Source organism: Dysidea avara, chromosome 8 (genome assembly GCF_963678975.1).
Source record: "Dysidea avara chromosome 8, odDysAvar1.4, whole genome shotgun sequence".
Lineage (NCBI taxonomy): Eukaryota > Metazoa > Porifera > Demospongiae > Dictyoceratida > Dysideidae > Dysidea > Dysidea avara.
This window is the reverse complement of record NC_089279.1, coordinates 5077532-5098313: the sequence shown is the minus strand read 5'-3', so window position 1 is coordinate 5098313 and position 20782 is coordinate 5077532. Positions and strand designations below refer to the sequence as shown.

At 38.8% G+C, this 20782-nt stretch overlaps 1 protein-coding gene and 1 long non-coding RNA gene across 6 annotated transcripts; both read right to left on the bottom strand.

The window, feature by feature from the left end:
* Positions 1–342: 342 nt before the first annotated feature.
* LOC136264614 (uncharacterized) lies at positions 343–1883 on the bottom strand. Of its 3 annotated transcripts, XR_010705244.1 has the most exons (7): positions 1436–1883; positions 1157–1240; positions 988–1080; positions 817–931; positions 690–761; positions 579–636; positions 343–525 (listed from the first exon to the last, which is right to left on the bottom strand). It is a non-coding gene; the product is annotated as an uncharacterized lncRNA (long non-coding RNA). The 3 variants fall into 3 exon arrangements; XR_010705245.1 differs by having other exon boundaries at positions 1189–1876; XR_010705243.1 differs by having other exon boundaries at positions 1157–1873.
* Positions 1884–3965: 2082 nt separating this feature from the next.
* LOC136263898 (uncharacterized) lies at positions 3966–5686 on the bottom strand. 3 transcript variants are annotated; one of them, XM_066058519.1, is made up of 6 exons: positions 5518–5686; positions 5319–5471; positions 4911–5268; positions 4489–4611; positions 4243–4310; positions 3966–4189 (listed from the first exon to the last, which is right to left on the bottom strand). In XM_066058519.1, exons 1-3 carry the CDS (start codon positions 5669–5671, stop codon positions 5123–5125), a joined length of 453 nt encoding a protein of 150 aa, XP_065914591.1. In that variant the 5' UTR covers positions 5672–5686; the 3' UTR covers positions 3966–4189; positions 4243–4310; positions 4489–4611; positions 4911–5122. The 3 variants fall into 3 exon arrangements, with proteins under 3 accessions (XP_065914591.1, XP_065914589.1, XP_065914588.1); XM_066058517.1 differs by having other exon boundaries at positions 4499–4611; XM_066058516.1 differs by lacking the exon at positions 4489–4611.
* Positions 5687–20782: the final 15096 nt, after the last annotated feature.

The following is a 20782-nucleotide window of genomic DNA, read 5'->3' as shown; positions in this document are numbered from 1 at the left end:
CACCATGTATATAGTAGCAATTTCAACATATACAATAGCCTGACCAACCCAATTTTCCCTCCTCTGGCCCTGTAGCGTCAATCCAAAGGTATAGATCAGTCTGTCCCGAATCTGGACTCTTAACTTAGGCGGCACCTCCGTGTATATGTCACGAGTATAATCGTATTATAGACCCACACAGAGTCACACATACCTCAATACGGCTGCATACTATCCTCTATACGGCTGTACACGCTTCTGCTAGACCCACACCTTGCCCTCAAAACGGCCCATATCCCTTCCGAAATACCCTTTTAATTAATGACGTCGCTTTCGATTTATTGTTGCTATTTCACGTGATTCACGTGAGCCAAAACAAAGTACAGTTGTACAATAATGAAACTGAAAAAAAAAGGTAAAACAACCTCATAGTCAATGAGTTTTCAGTTATAACTGTTCTGCCTGATCATCACTGCATGAGCTGTGTAGCAAGAACCCACAATCCTTGCTTTCTTCATACTGAGAACAATCACATCATTTCTTCATCTGCAAATAGTTAACATTAATGTTCATACTTCGCATGTTGTAAATATACTTACCAACGCCAGTTTCAAGGTGAGTAGGTGCATTGAACTTGTGGAGTCATTGATGGGACTGCTGTAGTGCATCAGATAAAAATTAGCAAAACTATACAGTATAACTCTACTCACATTGGTATCTCTCAAACTAACTGCTCTTGAAGTGCGCCACGTACCACGCTGTGATATTCAGCCCTTGTGCACCTTGAAGATTCAAGATTGCTAGAATCACAGGGTCAGTGCAGCACAAATAACTTACTGAATCACCCAAGCGGGTACATCGTACAGAGTTTACAAAGGAGTAGACAATATCCACTTTCCTTCAATGCTTTATTCAATGTTCCAGCATTTCAAAAATGTAGGCAGTCCAAAGTCTATATTGCATAAGTGCACAGTCACCAATTATTATAGGGTACACATATATACATACTGTCAGATCTCCACAGTGGTTAGTAGGACGTGTAACACCTGATTACTTTCATCGTCCCTCTTCTCTTAGGTCCATGTCCTACATGTAATTCTTCTATGAAAGGACATATGCAGTCAACATAATACAGCTTGCATATTACAGTATCTGACTATCTGTAGTTTATGTGCACCTCTTTTTTAACTGTTTGTGCGATTCATTCACTCCTCCATGGTTGACGCTGTAAACGCTGGTGTCATAGTGTCGATGTGCTGCTCTGTGAACAGAAATAGAGATATAAGACAAAATTACAACTTAAGAAAATAGTCATCAGCTTTCTTTCTCATCTTGAGTAAATCGTTAGCAAGTAATTGAATATAACAGTCTATAATATTTATGAAGTTGTTGTAAATTAAAAACTTGTGATAATAACACTGATTGGTAATGGCTCACTGCAAGGACTTTCCCTTACTGCAATTTCATGTTGGTCATCTGACTTCACAGCTCACCAACGTCCTTCCTAAGAGTTAAAATTGCCTGTGTCATCATTTGGCGTTCTTGAGACCCACATGCAGCTATATAAGTAGAGGATATTGTACACAGGACATGCATGGTATACACAAGTAAAATTCATACCAATACCTACAGTAAACTATTATTTATTCTTGCCAATACTATAAGCACACAAAGCTAAGGGGTATATATGGCCACATGTTGTCTTGGGCTTGGGCTAGGCCAGTCACATGCATCACACCCAAGAGAGATGAGGCAAAGATGCAACAGTTACACTTTTGTCTGTAACCGTAGTTATTATATTAATAACTAGCTGGGCATTTTATAATAACATGGTACAGAGATTTAAAATAAAGCACACTACAGGAATATCACAATAATTAATATTTGTATGGGACTCATCTGATACAGATGGGTCTCTTAATACATTGTACCAGCTCCCACAGATGCAAAGTATCCCACAGAATTCCCACGCAAGAGACCAGATGAGTAGAACTGGTAAGTAAAGCGTGTCGACAGTTTTATGAGTACGTGTAAAGAATGACCCCTTACAATCCCACACTCAAGCAATCCCGTGCGTACTACTGCGGGTGTAAAAGCTTCTGTTGTTCTTTTTGAAGGGGTCAGCATTGCCAGACTGACTCAACAAAATTTAATTCTGCCATGGATTCACCTTCATTGACCCACTCGGAGTTTTACACCTCTGTTCCAGGACCACAGAAATCAGGCCAGCACAGATTCTATGCTGGGACCATTGGATTGACTCTACTAGTCTGTTGTGGCCATGCCACTTTCTTTCAGACAACAGATGAAGTATGCTGCCATATATGGATTAGCGGTGAGCAACTAGTCTACAGCCAGAGCACTGTTTTGTCATTGGGTCAGCAAAGAAACAGATGTTTTACTATGTGATAGCAGTGTTGGGCCACTACTAAATATCTACCATCAAGAATCTGCTAACGTTTGCACCTTCAATCAAATTTACTAATAATATGATGCTGATATTTCGTACATCACAAAGAAGCTCTCTGGCTAAAGTTTGTAAAGAGTGGCTAGGAATTCATATTGTCTAACCAAATTCATACAAACTGAAAATAATTATAACTAATATACGATATGTAGTATTTAAGTCTGTTGAGACTGTAGCTACATTACACTGTTTGTGGCAGCATGTTACCCAAAGACTTTCTTTTCTTCCTGAGTGTAGCTAGCCGCATGATTTTTCATCCGTTGTTCATTCTGTTTTCCGACCCATTGACTAAAAGAATAAAAGGGACAAGCGAACAAGGGCGCCTGAGTTACCCAAGAGTGGGCAAAACCAGTTCTTCCTTCCCGTTGGGCCGCTGGTAGCTCAACAGGGTATCACTCTTTTCACCCTATTTCATAACCCTACAGAACTTAGAAAAATAACGGTGAACCAAAAAGGCGAAAAAAAAGTGCAGTATTGAAGAGGGATCGAACCCAGGATCCCAGTGTGATGGTCCAGTGTGCTACCGATTATGCTACCGCTGCTAGCTCCCTGGATTCCCTTCTTTTGTATCTTATAAATGTGACTAACGAAATAAACTGTATATAGTAAGAAGAACCTAACCCTAAAGGTGAAGAAGAAACCAAAGCTGAACTCTAACCCTAACCCTAACGCTAACACTACTAGACGCTTCCCCTAAAGTCTACTACTCGTGGCACTGTGAACTACCGTAAGAGCTGCGCATTTTATGAACTCTTTGGATTCTGGTCCATTCAGTGTACCGCCGTTACGTTCTTGGCTGATCAAGTGCGTAGGTCTATTATGGCTGCTTTCAGAGAGGTGTAATAAGCCCCACAGATTGGGAAGTTTACTGCTCTGCCCACAGATTGGTAGATGGCATTGGCGATTCTAGACCTGACCTACAGGGGGGCCCAGTAGGGAACAGCATAGCTATTGTTGTTTGGCTATAGTATAAAGTAGAATTTTCAGGGGGGGTCTGGGGGTGCAACCCCCAGAAGCTGCAGGATTTTTGCAATTTAAAGGTTTGAAAACAGCCTAAAATTTGTTCTAAAAACATGAAAAATGCTAAAAATAACAATGCCAATTTATACAGCAACTTTTCCCCAAGATTTTTTAAAAGTTATTTTTTAACAGGGAGGGCCATGGCCCCCCCTTAGAATCGCCTATGGTAGATGGCATGGATTGCAAATGATGCTACCAATAATTATCGTGTTTACGCCTGGTTATTAATGATTCTAATGGTCTAATGTGATCCAATTTTTTCATTTTCTTTTATATAACTTTAATAAGCCCCTTGATAGCTATATGTTTACTACAAGGAACATGGGTAAAGACAGTTCCGCTTTCTCTGTATTGACTATCTCTCCCTCCAAGGTTCCTTTGCGTACTCTGCAGTTGGATTGGATAAGGTGCATTCTGTCTGATCAAGTTCCTGCATGGAGCACACATCCAACACCACGCCCCTGATGTACTAGCTAGAACACAATATTTATATTCAGTATAGATCTAATTGATTTTTTAATATTCAAATTCAGCTTGTGACAAAGTTACAATTTTAACTTGGAATTAGCTCCAATACAGCAGTTAGCTATACACAAACACAGGCCCATTCTTTGAACAGCATGGCCCTACAAAGTTAAAACTGTTTTCGTCCTGTGAGATTGTCACTTCATGCCTTCTTAAGCACTGTCTGTGGTACCCCCATGAGCAACTATTGCACCTGACCTACAGAGTTCACACACATAAATACAAGATTCGTTAATGTAACTAGAGCTCACCAAGGGAGTTGTATCATCATCCACCAAACCAATCATTCCACAGGAATGGCAATAGTCATTCAATGGTTCTAAATAAACAAAAAAAAATATATTTTCTCCACAGGATTATAATTATCACAAGGCATTGACTTCTATGGATGCACTGTACTACGTAAATGCATGTGAACACCATACTATTGACCTGGATGTCAAAGCAATGCATACACATAAGTTTTGTCTACAATGTTTAACTTAACAATGTTTAACTTTTGCATACTGCAATTTCATTCTTTCAGCATTCTTTCGGTACTCTAAGTCTGCTGCCTCCTGAATTGCCTTATGGCGATCACAAGTAGTGAGGTGATCATATGATTTTTCACTGTGTTTTTGCTAACAGAATAATAACATATTGCTATAAACATAAGGGCATTGCTGAAATCACATAGACAGAACACCAAACACTACAGTTATAACAAAACTCCATGCTTAAACAACTTGATAAAAGAAATATAGGCCTCACACAATAAGGACAAAGATTTTTCACTGAAACTAAACATTTTCACTTCTTGATATGAAAAAACCTTGATCCCACAGAATGTATTTATACATGGCTTGTGTAGTTATAACTAGGAGGTTTCACTGATCAAAAAAGCTATAGCAGTCTACACAAAATTGGTAATGATTTGTACCTCTGAGACTCCGACTCCATGTGATCAGGTGGTGGTGACGTATCATCTGTAGGAGATGCTATAGGAGATACAATTTGATTTGACAATGGTTTGTCAGGTAACAGTGGTGGCACACTTTGACATGCTTGCTGTGGTGACATCCTTGAGCTAGATAGTGGTGATGCACTTCTACTTGGTCGCTGTGGTGACATCCTTGAACTAGATGGGGGTGATTAACTTCTACTTAGTCGCCGTGGTGACATCATTAAGCTAGATGGTGGTGATGTACTTCTACTCAGTTGTTGTGGTGACATCCTTGAACTAGATGTTGGTGGAAACACAGTTGGTGGTAATTCATCAAATAGCAGTGACACATCATCTAGTTGAAAGCGCCACATGATTTTTTTACATCACTATTGAACCACTAACCATCTTTGATAAGATCAGTTAAATCCTCTTCCATTATACAATGGTCAACTCCTTCGGGAAGTTCAGCAAATGGGGCTAACCTTGGTGGCTGGCCAAACATCACTTCATATGGGTTTTGTTTTAAAGTGCGACACACTTGAACATTTAAATTATCTGCAAGGGCACATTACATATTAGTTGGGCTCATACTAGTACTTACATTGAATACATGGCAGCCAGTCAGTCCAAGATACACAGTTGGAATCCTTGTGCTCACATTTAAATGCTTGCAACTGCATTTCTACAAGATGGTTGCCCTTTTCAATTAAACCTTGTGACTGTGAATGGCGAGGTCTACCATTGATTATTGTCATTTCTCCTGGCCATGACTTCAATATCTCTCTAATAACTTCATTAACAAATTCCCTTCCATTATCTGACTGCAATATTTTGGGGAGCCCAAAATATGGGAAAACCTTGTACACAAGCCCACTAGCTACTTCAATGGCACTCTAGTTTATCAGTGGCCATAGCACGTGAAACTTTGACCGGTGGTCCATGTAAAGTGCAATGTAGCAATAAGAATCATCTGGCATGTGCCTCATATCTATCAAATCAATCTAAAATAAGCAAGAGTGAATAATCCTCTATGTAAATTATACTCTCTCCCACAACAAACCTGACAACGTGTTAAAAATCCTGATGAAATGATTGGCTTCAAAGGAGCAGTACAATTCTGTGGCTGCTTCAGCTGGCAAATATGGCATGTGCTACAAAAATATTGAGCTGCCTCCCTTGGCAAACCTTCATACATTCTTTGGACCTACAATAGTAACACAATTAGAAATTATGATAATTGTGGGCAAGTTTGTTAAATACACATACTTAAGAATGCCGGGAAATATAATTAGACATACAAACAAAAGTGGGCAAAGTGCGAAATAGGTACTGCTATTAAATACTAAAGAAAATAAATGGCACCTCTCAGAATGTTGTAGTTGAAAACCATACAAATATGAGATGAAAATGAGTTTTGAATAGTCTTAGTGTATCAAACATCAATCCTGTATTTTTTTAAATCGTCAAAACCCGTTTTTTGTCTGCCTGACTGTCTGTCTGACTTGTCACAATGTCAGAGGCCAAAGCAAAGCAAGCTGTACATGGCCACCACAATAACAAACTCACGAATAAACCTTTCTGGTTCTGACAAGTGTCTGTTTTCTGTTATATTACATGATCATCTCCTTCATGCAAGGAAACCATAATAATAAGGTGTTAAATTTCTGTTTAGACACTTTCCTTAGAAGAACAAGTCAAACAACTATTTGACATTTAAACTACTGACAGATACAATACATGTAGCTTCAATGATACAATGACATGACTGGACCACACTCTTAAACAATCAGAACACATACATGCCACACTTCAGAGCCACACAATTATGTCCTTTAATTGCAGTCAGCTACTGTTGAAAACAAAACAATGGGAACTGCACTCCTATACCTTTAAGTATTGAAATCAAGACACTCTAATAAAGCAGTTATAGCCAAATGTGTATAACATAGCTATGCCATAACAAGAACAGTTAACACACTATATGTGACCGGATTTCACATAACAAGGCTTCCACGCACACAAAATCAAACTTACGTTTTTACCAGAAATGGATTGCTGGCCTAATACACTATCACATTCCACACTGTACTTCCTTCAGGACTGGCAAGTCTGGTTTCTGTGGCAGCTTTCTTCCGACCCTGTCAAAGCCACGAGTGGGAGATTGGCGCCATTGAATGGCCATGGCTTTGTGATAATGGTGTGTAGTGAGCTGGGACTTCACAGAGAGCTCACCAATAGTGTTCTCGGTCAATTTGGAGTGATTTGAGGGCCATGGAGAGCCCAAACTTGGTCTCTGGATTCCAATCGTCTTCTTACTCCATTTTATACCCGTATATTAAGACCACCATCCACCCCCACCCTCCCACCCTATTACTATCACCTGTGATGTTATTACCCACTCGAGAAAAGCTGCCCAAAACAGGGCTAATTTTGGGTATCAGAAATGTATACACCCACTCAGTGATAGCTAGTAAATAGATGCATACTTGGTGCAAATTTTGTTTGCACAGCTGTAGGCACTGGGAAGTTATTACACAATGATTACTTAAAATCGCCATATCTCCTAACGAAGTTTTGTGCGTCGAAGCCGGGTTTTGTCAAATTCAGTCACACATGAATACATTATAGCCGATATAAAGTGTAACTTACCAATTGACGCTTGAAAACAGGCCCACACTTTATTACCAACCCATGGAACACGAGGAGTAGCAAGAGGCAGCCAAACAAGCTAACTGTAGTATTGTTAGATCACGTGATCTCACGTGATGCCTCTCTTAATATTAAAATGAATACATTATAGCCGATATAAAGTGTAACTTACCAATTGACGCTTGAAAACAGGCCCACACTTTATTACCAACCCATGGAACACGAGGAGTAGCAAGAGGCAGCCAAACAAGCTAACTGTAGTATTGTTAGATCACGTGATCTCACGTGATGCCTCTCTTAATATTAAATGTGACCGGATTTCACATAACAAGGCTTCCACGCACACAAAATCAAACTTACGTTTTTACCAGAAATGGATTGCTGGCCTAATACACTATCACATTCCACACTGTACTTCCTTCAGGACTGGCAAGTCTGGTTTCTGTGGCAGCTTTCTTCCGACCCTGTCAAAGCCACGAGTGGGAGATTGGCGCCATTGAATGGCCATGGCTTTGTGATAATGGTGTGTAGTGAGCTGGGACTTCACAGAGAGCTCACCAATAGTGTTCTCGGTCAATTTGGAGTGATTTGAGGGCCATGGAGAGCCCAAACTTGGCCTCTGGATTCCAATCGTCTTCTTACTCCATTTTATACCCGTATATTAAGACCACCATCCACCCCCACCCTCCCACCCTATTACTATCACCTGTGATGTTATTACCCACTCGAGAAAAGCTGCCCAAAACAGGGCTAATTTTGGGTATCAGAAATGTATACACCCACTCAGTGATAGCTAGTAAATAGATGCATACTTGGTGCAAATTTTGTTTGCACAGCTGTAGGCACTGGGAAGTTATTACACAATGATTACTTAAAATCGCCACATCTCCTAACGAAGTTTTGTGCGTCGAAGCCGGGTTTTGTCAAATTCAGTCACATATAGTGCAATCAGAAACAAGTTGATGTTGTGCTACTTCTAAAAACCAAGCACCATGCAGCTAGCTAACTCATCTGGAATTAACCATTACTATTTTACAATTCGTTATATCCCTGATAGATATATGCCAATATATTATGGTCAACATCCAAACCAAATTTTCAAACTCTTCTAAAGTTATGGCTGTGAATATAAGCACTTGTAGTCAGTATATTCACTGTTCAAATTGATTTCTTTGCTCAATTTTCTACTGTGTAGCACTATATTCCCAAAACTACTTCCACAATAGGCTAAAACATTAGTTGATCATCTCAGCAAAAGCCTGCATTGCACGTACGTAATGATTTCTTTTATTATCTCAGTATTATTTCCAACTCAGTACTCCAAGGAATGGGCTCACATCAGCGTTGAAACCGGGTCACTACTACTGACCCGGATGACCCACTGACCCGGATAGCAATCCGGGTCAGACCCGGATAGTAATCCGGGTCAGACCCGGATGTGACCCGGATTAAATTAAGCCGAGGCGCGCGATAAGAGCTATGTTTCGGGTATTCTCGAGCGAGCGAGACTACGTTTTGAGCGTTCGATTCGTGTTGAGTAAACGAGTAGTTATGTGATAACTAAGCCGGTAAGTTTATAATTTAAAATCAGTCAGTGTTTTTGGTTCCACGTAGCTACTGTGAGTTTACAGACAGCAATTGGGTGTGGCTTCATACATACTTAGTATTGCAATTTCCCAATATATTAAAATGGGTGTGGCTCACAAAAGTACTTAATATCCTGCTGCAAGACTAGACCTAGACTATATACAACTCATACATTAATCGATTAGTGGGCGTGGCTCCACGTAAGCTTGCAGACTGAAACGGACACAGTTTCATGCTACAGACTGCACTTACTAATAAATGGGCGTGGCTGAACGTATGTTTGTAACGCGATAAGTGGGCGTGGCTCATGAAAAAGCTACGCGACTAGCGTTTATAGGTTCCACGTCGCCAAACGATCAATTTCGTTTCTCACGTGATCCAATCTGGGTCAGACCCGGATAATTTGTAAACCGGGTCAGACCCGGATGACCCGGAGAAAATGTGACCCGGTTGACCCGACCCGGTTTCAACGCTGGCTCACATGTTTAGTTACAAAATTAAATTAAGCGTGGCTTTAATATAAACATAGGACCACCCCATCTTCACTATATTATGCAGTCTCAGTGACCATAAAACTTGGTGACACTTTAATAATATGACAGCATACACAATTCCCATACCTCTGCAAGCATTTTCTTGTAGCCTACATGCCCATTTTCTGTTGAGTGCACACGCTCTAATATATAAAACTTCTCAGCTGTTGCCACTATGCGATGATGACCAAAGACAGTTTTGTCATTATCATTCTGTAATATAGTTTTGTGAAGAGAGGCACAAAAAACCATCATTTCTTACTCTTTGCTTGGCTGCCAGACATAGGACATTTTCTAACTTCAACTCTGGATAGTTTAATAAAGCAAACTTCTTCGTTTTAATAACCCAGAATTTGAAGGAGTTTGAAACATCGCTTCTTTCAATTCCATTCAAAACGTCTATGATTTTCTTATCCTTCTCCTCTGATACTGTCTTGCTTGTAGTGGTGTGATCAAAATACTTCGTTCTGCAGAACTTTTCGAACAGCTCTCTGTGACCTTCTTTCGACATACTGACTAGCTAGCTAACTCGTTGAAGCTCACACCTCGCAAGCACAAAAAGAACCACGGGGAGGTCTCGTGAACCATCAGGTGTGAAACGAAAGTAGGCCGTAAATTGCACACTCGATCGCACCGCACTGTCTCCTCATTCGAGCTGCGCAATTTATAAATTGTTGCGCATTTTATGAATTCACAAAATGCGCAGCGTAATTTATAAACTGCGCAAATTCACAGATTGCGCCTAACAGTGAAAAGAGTAAAACCCTAGCTCAACAAGGACGGCAGCTAACTGCTGTTATATTTGTACATACAAACTAGTACTCACTCGAAACATCTGAGTCACTTCTACCACCTGTGCTTCGGCTGCACCATACTGCCGGCCACTCGAGCGTCAGTCAATCAGTAGCTGCGGCTGGTTCTTTGTCACAATAGCGATTCGCCCCTGACGACGTTTCACACAATGCAGTCAGTCTTGACCACAATTATGTGAACAGAAGAAGGCATTCACGTATATGTAACGTCGTTCATTGGCAAGCTATACACCTGTACACGTAAAATAAAAACAAATGAAGCCCATAATATTACATACTGAAAACTACAACATACTACTACTTATTACCTAACTATATACTTATTACTACCTATACGTACTTAACTTAACCAATGTCAAAGTCAGGAAATTCGTCCTCAGCAGTAAGCGAATACTGGCGGAGTATCATTTTTGCATTGTACCTCCACAAAGTCACAGACAGTTGCTGGAGACATAGGCGGATCTAGGAGACACTGTCAGAGGGGGCCAAGGGGGGGCAAGAAGTTTTAGTGCACAACAGCGTTTATTCCACTAAGAGGATAAGAATGGAATTCTAGTACACAAGTTATATTCATTTGCATAACTTTATTCAGCATATATATAGCTGGATGAATGATGGACACACAGTTTCTAGACTGTATAATTCAGTTGAAGAAAATTTTAAAAAATTAGACCTCCTATGTTTGAATTAGAGAGCATTTTTGAAAGCACTTAGCTAATGAAGTGTATGCTTTGCAAGATTGGTTAGCCTATCTGAGATAAACCTGTTTGAGGGTAAAGTGTATATAAATAAGGAGTAGTTAGTTTTGTTATGATTTGTAAAAATTGTAAATTCAGTGATGATATTAAAATTGCGACTGTTCTATTAGAGTAGTGACTGCTCTATTAGAGTATCTCGATCTTTGCACAGATTCAAATTTATTTGCCTCACTTTCTTTACAGTGTACAGTTTAGCTATAACTGAGTACATTTATATTTGTTGTCTTCTATTTTCCCATTGGCTTTCTATACTTCTGAATACAGTGTGAATGCATGACTCTAATTTCTGGTATCAGTATAGTACTGTAGGTCCAAGGGGGGCAAGAGAAGGGCCAGGGGGGGCACAGCACCCCTTGGCCCCCCCTCAGATCCGCCTATGGCTGGAGAAGTTGGCGCCTAGCAAACTTTCGTGGTAAACCGTTTCTAACAGTTGTTCTGTTAGCTATGGATCCTAAAATTGATAGGGCATATGGTGACCAAACACCAAAGGTCTCACATACAAGAGGGATAAAATCGGCCTGCCATCTTGCTCCGTCTCTGTATTTGTCTGTATATTCTTCGTATACGTCTGAAAATGACTGTTTTGTATATATCCGTATATGCTTCCAGTTGCGCTGTGAGTGTCCTGGTATTCTGCTCCATACATAAAGGCCAACGGCTGTGCTCCACTAACAGTCCTGTAGAAGTTAGGGTCAAGTGGTAGACACTGTGGATTACCACCTCCTCCTTTTGACCATAGCCTGATCCTCCTGCCCTTCCAGAATAGACTAGTTGTGCTCCAGTGAATGGACAAGAGGTGTGACCCCATCGAACGTAAACCACTCCACCTGCATCATTAACAGTGTACAATATTATCATCATTTCAATTATCATGTTATGATACATGTCACCATCTTTATACACACAAGTACACAAAAAATCAAATTTTCAACTAGAGCAGGGACCATAGCACATTGATTGAAAGTCTGGAATAGTGCACAATATTAAATCACAATAAAACAATAACAAGTGTTATATCCCTACTGTGCTCAAGATACCATGTACCGTATAGCGGGAAATTTTTAAGGGACAAAACTTTCGCACAAATGCAAAATACGATTTTTACCTTTTTTTTAAAATTCACGAAAGTTTTTGGTAAAGTAATAGCTATGCATATAAGCCTAAAACATTTTACGATTATATTTTCATGAAGCTAACATTGCTCACAAAATTCGTGAAAGTTTGTCCCTCAAAAATTTCCTGCTATAAATGCACGATAGGGATATAACACTTCTTATTGTTTTACTATCGTGCACTACTCCAGCTTGGTTTAATACTTTTTATTGATGTGCTATGGTCCCTGCTCTAGTTGAAAATTCATTTTTTGTGTACTTGTTTATTTACTTTTTGCCGAATAAAATTATGATGACTGGTGAACCCATACATACCACATCAAAAGAAAGAAATGGTGCCATTCTCCCCAGCTATTAATTATCATCTGAAAAGTGAAGTATGTATCCATTATGCTTCATTGTCAGCTATATTCAACCTGTTACACCACATTACAATTAAGAACCGTTCACAGAGCACCTCTGCAATCAAAGTAGCTACTATAAATAATATGGATGATTTCCATTATGAAGGGAAGCTATCATATGCTACCACCAAATCGACACCTTTTGCTGTCAGCAAAGATAAATGGGACACAGAGGAGGACACTGGTAAATCCATGAAGAATGTATTTTACATACTGTGGTATGCCAAAAGGCACGTGTCTGGCTGAAGCAACATCAAACAGTGAAAAATCAAGCTAATAGCTTTAGTCATTACCAAGTTACGCTTGTCTGAAGACATCAGTCAGCTAGTCAGTCAGTCACTAGAAAATTCCATTTAATAGATTATTGTTAAAAAAAATTAATAGCAACTCATTGAAAGCATTTCGGGTCGATCTGAAGGCTTGTTTGGGCTTTTACCTAACCAATACTGCTTTATCATCATCAGGGAAAAGTGAGGCTGGTTTTTTCATGGGCTGTGCCCAAACCTTTGTAGTCCCTACTATACAGTACGATACCGTATGATGTAGTGATTTGCATATAAGCAGTTATGCATCTTTTTGGAAAATGTTATCATGAACACATGTAGCTGGTTTTACAGTGTTGCATTCTAGTGTCAAGTACCTAATTATTATTAACACTTTACAGTGACCGGCAATGAAGGTCTGACAGCAATATGTGCTGCAGCCTTAGGATTACCTAACCTAATTTCAAGGACTTAGACTTAAAGATTTATACATAGCTGATGAGGTGTAACAGAAAAGGGACTTATTTTAGTATTGTATGGTAGTGTATTGTTGAGGTAGTGCTGAAAGTATTATGAGTCTAATTCTTAGAGATGATGCTGGGTTATGTATTACATATGCAAGCAATCCTTGTTTCACTACTTATTTCTGTGATCCTATTGATTACTTCTGCTTGTTTGTTTACTTTTCTTATAATGTAATAATGAGCTGCACATACCACATCAAAAGAAAGAATAGTGCTATATATGTAGATGCCAAGTTTGCGTATGAATGTACACCTCAACTATGAATTACTGAGAAGTGAAGGGGCCAATATGCTTCTTTTTCGGCTACCAGTTACACAGCAATTCAAATGCAGAACATTAATTGCAAGAAGCATCTCTGCAATCAATGAAGTCACTATAAAAAATATGGAAAAAATATGGATGGTTTGTAATCATAAATTTACTTTTAATAACTGTACTTAGTCTAACAATGATACATAAATCTCATTCTAGCAGGCATCTGAAGTTTATGTACTCTTTAGTGTATAGACACGGAACAAATGTTTCTTAGTATTAATAAACAGGGAAATCTGATGGAGATTGCATTGATTGTTTCACTATGTACTGAAGTCATTAAATTTTACATGTGTGTGTTTTTACCCATGCAGTATATGTATTTCAATACGTTTTTATATCATAACAGAATTTTGCAAACATGGTGGGTTTTTGCTCAGCCAGTCACAAATTGTATAACATTCTACATTGCACAACACTACCTGCATCACTCCCTTTAGGTACAGGTGGTCCCATTGCTCCAGAATTACCTCTAATTCCGTTGTCATCCTTACTTCCCTTGTCCCCCTGAGGCCCAGGGTATCCTGCATTTCTAGTAGGTCCCTTGGGACCGACATCTCCCTTCTCTCCTTGAGGTCCAGGAAGGCCATAGGTGGGGATGCATGGTGGTGCTGCCCGTGCTGCAAGTCTCTTTATCATCCTGCGTCCAGTTGTGATGGTACCATTAGAATTGGTATCCTCTTCATTATCAACCTGTTAACAGAATAAGATGTGAATGGCATAACAATAATACCTTGGTATGATTGCCAGAAGATTAAATGCAAATTAAAATGCATATAGAGTATTTCACAATTACAACAAGGAGCAGTGCAGCTGTACAAATCAAAGTTACTGGTTTTATTTTCAGCTACTAAATTATACATGCTGCACTGTAGAGCACAACTGTACCATTCCTTACTACAATATTAATTTTGCTATAGAAGTCTTACTATGCAGCTCAGTGAAACAGTTTGTAGCAAAGCTAGATATTATTCTTTGTATGATTTCAGTATAGCTACATATGTACCATGCCACCATATGGCAGCTGTGGCTGTTACTATATAATGAAAAAAATCCCTCATTACCTTAAGCTGAGCCTCTTCTAATTCTAATAATAAAAATATTAGATCAATTTGTTTGTCCTTTTCATTCAGTTTTTCCTTTAGTTGGTGAATAATTTCTGCTTGTTCTGCAACTTTTATAGCCTGCACTAAAATCTCACTTCTCTGTCCAGCAATATCTTGTTATTGATGTAGCACTAGTGTTCTTAGTTCAACTAGTGAGGACTGGAAGTACCATCCACCATACGCAACACTACCAAACACACTACTGACAATAGTGAACTAACTATCATCCCAGTATTGGTAGTAGTAGTAGTAGCCATACTGATGATTGTATGTGCTGCCAGGAATGTAAAGGAAGGAGCATTTATAGTCCTCTGCAGGTTCAAGAATTCCTTATATGGATACTCTTGAGTCTGGTGAATTTCTTATATGGATAGTCTTAGATCTTATGATACGCTTATATGGTTATGAGTCATAATGCATTAGCATGGTTTCATAGATTATGATACCTTTAATGTCTTAGCTAGTCAAAAGAAGACTGTTAATCCACCTGTCTCCATCAATGTTAACATTCAAGCAATAGTTTTGAACTCAAAAAAGAATGGCCCAGGTGTAACTTGCCTAAACAGTGTACACACATTTACATAATCAACATGCGCTAGTGTGGCAAAGATCCATTTTTCTCAGAGACCTATGAATGTGTCCATTTCAGCACTAGCACATCTTGCTATGAAACGCACAAAGCAGTTGTTAGTGGAGCTAAATCTTATTTAGCAGCTATGATGATCAATGGTTTACTTATCCCAATGTGCTTGCACTTACTACATTGCCAAGTAATTACTGTTTTTTCGTTCAGTGCTACACCCGCTCATTATCAGGTATAAACAAATATTTTGTTTACAATGAACTGAATGTGTCAGGAGTGCAAGTGTGTATATAATTTACATAATTGGATGATGTTTATGTTTTTACTTTCAACTACAGAGTCCCAGTGATAGCATTTTCTAAATCCCACTGTGTGTATTTAATGGATGGGATTCTCTGATCTCAGTGCTATATGTCATTCCCTGTGTACAAGAACCAGCTTGCATAAGCACAGCCTTTCTCTAGAACAGCAAGTACCATATCGAAAAAATGTGAATTCCACTATGTAGCAATTTCTTTAAAATTTTCCAACTCATATAACTATACTATTCTGATTTATGGTTCCCTAAACATACAAGTGTCCAAGTGCTGGTTGGTCTGTCTGTCTGTCTGTCCAGTAGTCATACAAATACAATGGAGGGACCAACCAATGGTGTACTGATTATCAAGGTGTATTGGTTTTACAGGTCATATGTACTAATTGATACTTTGGGACCTTATAGGTGTCTGTATTATGTAGGTGTCCAGTGGCGTAGCCAGGAATAAATCTTTACCGAGGCAAAGTTTATACATTGACCTAATTGAAAGGGTCTGCTTCTGACTCAACTGATTCACAAATACTTTCAAGTATGGGTGGTACAACATTTGCAGGTTGACTCTGGTTGGATGGAAGAAACTGTTTTTCCACATGTCATAAGTGATGCTCCAGCCTACAGTATACCATGCTTCAATTATTAAACTAGTTTAATTGCATTCAACCGGCACAAAAACCTGAATTACTCCAGAGATAGTTTGAGTGGTCAGGCCATCCGTGGACTCCAACGGAGGTCATAGTTGTACACACTATACTTTTTATTGATCTGATGTGATATTTAAGTCAGAAATTATCTCTTTCATGTGATGATCAACTGCATGTGCTAAGGATGTCAAGCTAGGAAGTCTGGGGGCATGCTCCCACAAGGAAAATTTTGAAAAGATATGCTTTGAAATGACATGTGGAGGCTATTTTTTTATTGTAACTGATTTGTATGATCAATTAGCTCAATGTAATGCCATGCCATGCAGTTGACTCATTGGAACTTTTGAAAAGTAATTTAATACAATTAACACAAATGTAAATAATTCAGACCAAGCAGTGTAATGAGAGTGGTGGCTAATCTGTACTGAATGCTTTATTAGAGTATATTACGATGACTGCTCTATTAGGATGACTGCTCTATTAGAGTATCTCGATCTTGTACAAATTCAAGTAGCTGAAAATTTAAAGTGGTCCAGCACCGTGTAACTGTAGGCTCTGGCCCTGCTTAGTACTACAGCCATATGTGTGTGTGATACAGTAATGCTGTCTAGTATGAACGTTTGAATAGAAAATCAGGGTTGCCAAAACTCTGGCCTGCTCAGCCTGTTGTTAGTGAGAATTTTTACCGAGGCAGCTGCCTCGGTTGCCTCAATAGTAGCTACGCCACTGGGTGTCCTCAAGTGTGCACATTAACAGGTTCCAGTGTAAAACTTGAAAAGGGTTGACCCTAGATTGTGTTTGTACAGTCTACTCTTGTTTTCCATATGTGTTACATGTGACCTGTTCTGTGAATACTATTCCACTAGGGATCTCTGAGAAGGCTTAGAGTCTGTGAACTGTATTTCTGGATTGGATGCTTTTATGTTACTAGAACACTATAATTGATTTTGAGGAAGCCTATCACTGTGATCACCCTACTCTAATTTTTCCTCTCTAGAGTTTATTTCATGAATCACTCTCATGTTGCAAAGGAAGTGCCTCAAAAGGTTGGATATACGTATAGTTTAGAATATTCTTGACATCTATATCGGGTTCTATTATGAGCTGGTAACTTTCATATACACAACTCAAGGTGTTTTATGTGAGCAAATTAATAACACTCAGTTTTTCAAACAGCACTACAAAGTATACCTGACCTTTTGAAGTAATATAAACTTGTATTTCTGCCTACCATTTTTACAAGCTACATATGTACGTGTGTGTGGATATGTACTCTAATGTTCTGCATTATACTCTACCATGCTTGTATAACATTCTTAGTATGTACGTATACAGCAGCACGCTTGAAAACAATACTGAAAACTGCAGTCAAAAGCTTAAAGATCTAGCACAAAATTTTACAGCAGTCAAGCATTTTGAATCACACAGCAGTAGTCTACGTACTTGGTGCACACAACACAAGACAGTTCCTTCTCTCTGTGATAAGGAGGACATGATAGTGATCCACACACTCCTTCTACTGGGAAGAACAGTAATTCATTGTAGTTGTGCGATGATCTAGTCATCAGTGTGAGACTATGATCAACAGAAGTGAATGTTGTTTGGGCATGTTTATATTATGCACTCATCAAATAGCCGAAATATTCTCTGGTCCATCCTGATGGACAAGTGTACTTAGCTGGTAACATGTATACAGTACTCCTGGTAGGAACATAACATGCAGAACAAGGGACATCAGTGTCATCACTGTTTTGATCTTAGTGGATTAGTTTTATTGTACTCCGCTCCAAACATAAAGGCCCAGTTTTTGATCCACTGATAGTCCTGTAGAAGTTAGGATCAAGTGGTAGACACTGAGGATCACCTCCTCCTCCATTATGGTCATACTGTGATCCTCTTGCTCTTCCGCAGTAGACTAGTTACAACTCCACCTGCAATTAATGGTTTACAATATTATCAGGAAGTATATTATAAGGAAGTATTATGTTATGATACACATATTGTCTTTATATACATGTAGTGATTTACGTATCATAATAAAAGTGATTTAGAATTTTTTGGAAAGATGAAATCATGTAGGTATACATGCAGCTGGCTTTACAGTGTTGCGTGCTAGTGCTAAGTACCATATTGTAGTGCACTTCCTAGTGCTCTAAGTGATAATTATCAGTCTTAGTTCAGCCCATTCCACAGCATTTCAAATGAAGAAAAAGAACAGCACAAGAAGTGTCACTGCAATCAATCCAGCCACTATGGAAAATTCGGATGATTAAATTAATGTGGTAGATAGTTATGTAGTTTGGTATGTTGCAGACCCTTCCACTGAGGCTGATCAATTTGAGACTATAAGTGCCTACTACATAGTGCCTTAGCTTTCCAGCGTGGGCACTTATAACTTCTAATCAATAGTCTGTGATGTATAATACATACCAGACTAATAGCTAGTCACACAGCCACAGGCAAGCTTTAAAGGTGCTCTGTACAGTTCATGTATGGCTCCCATGAAATTACCATAACTCACAAATGGTTTGGGCAAATATACTGTACTTTCTTACTGGATATAAGCTAACACTAGAGCACACTTTAGTCCAAACCCAACTGCTAATTTGCTGTAGAATGCGAGTTATAATTTTTCCCTTTAAACTAGACCTAGTCTTACAGTTTACACACTAGAGCCTTGATACTTTCATGATACACTATAAAAAACAGTACAAACTATTGTGCATTTTATTTTTGTGTTTTAACTTCTCAATCATCAGATACTCAACTTCCAATTTGATACTGCCACCTATCTTTCTTTTCACGTCCATGCTATTTATCACCCGAAGTTGCTATCAAAAAACTGCAAGTGCTCTTTTTTACTACAGCAACTCATCCAAAATTTTCATGCCTTTTGGGTGAAAAATGACAGACTTAGTTCTATGTTAAACATAAGGGTGTGTGTAGAATAGCAAGGAGCATGCCTGTTGCCTAACACACAGTATTTCCATCATTGTAAAGATAACCTGTTTCACCATGTGACTTGGGAAGCCTTACTTAAACTGTACAGAGCACTCTTAATGTGCTGCCATGAATTGACTCCTAGCAAAAAGAAATGGGACAAAAAGGAGGACAAGGTATACAATCAAATTTCTTGCTGTTACAGCTGTCTGGAACTATAACTCAAAGAGTATTCATGCGTAAAAAGCTGAAACTCACTCCTTGGTATATACTAGAAGCAAAAAAGAATAAGAGAAATGTGGACATGGTAGGGCTTTGTTCAATGCTCAATGCCCTAATCATGATACATTTTTGTGAGAATGTGAGAAGTTAGGCATCTTCACTATGAAAGTCTGGACAAGGGAGCACAGAGTTATATTTATAACTGAAACACACTAGTGTAGTATGCTGGTTTTCTTGGCCACATGACACACACTATACTTATCAGGTGTCTTGTTATTGTCCATGTGCTGGTTAACCACCCAGTGGAATTTCAGTGAAATTGATGACGTGATTAATATAAACTGCAAAATCATGGTAAAACTCTTTAACACTCCATCTGTCCATCAAAATGTGATGAAACCAGTTTCCAAAGCTATGCATGGTACACACACTGTATTTCATTTATAAATTCTGTTCATCATCTTATAAGCCTTATTGGATGCCTGTTATATTGCAAGTGTTAAGAAATATATAGCTTATGTATGTAGTACTCTATTGGATATTGAAACTTTTCTCCGCCACTTATAGGGATTAATTAATTGTGGCAAAGGTAATTATTACATCAGGCATGCACCAGAGCATTGAGCAAACTTTTTTGCTTCTCTGTCATCTATAGTACCAAGGAGTGGATGCTACTCAGTAATAGTTCTAGTCAGTTAGAACAGCAAGAAATTTAATTTGTCCTGCAACTGTACAGCAAATAAAATACAGGTACTTAATCAATCAATCAAAGCACATGACTGAAACAGGATAGCAAAATAAGACTTGACTCAGTGAGTTTACCATGCATATGCTTTTCCTATATTCCTCCATGTGTGCAAACAAGTAGGCTATCCCAATAAAGAAACAGCAGTGTGGAAATAAGGTGCATTGTAAACAAGCATCTGAAACTCATGTACTCTTTAGTACGTATAAAGACAAAAATAATTCTAAACAGGCAAATCTGATGGTTAGAAGGTTGTATTGATTACTGGAAGTGACTAAATTTAATATGTGTTATTTCCCAGTGTATGGTTTATATGAATTTTGCATGCTTGTTTGCTCAGTCAGTCACAAATTATGTA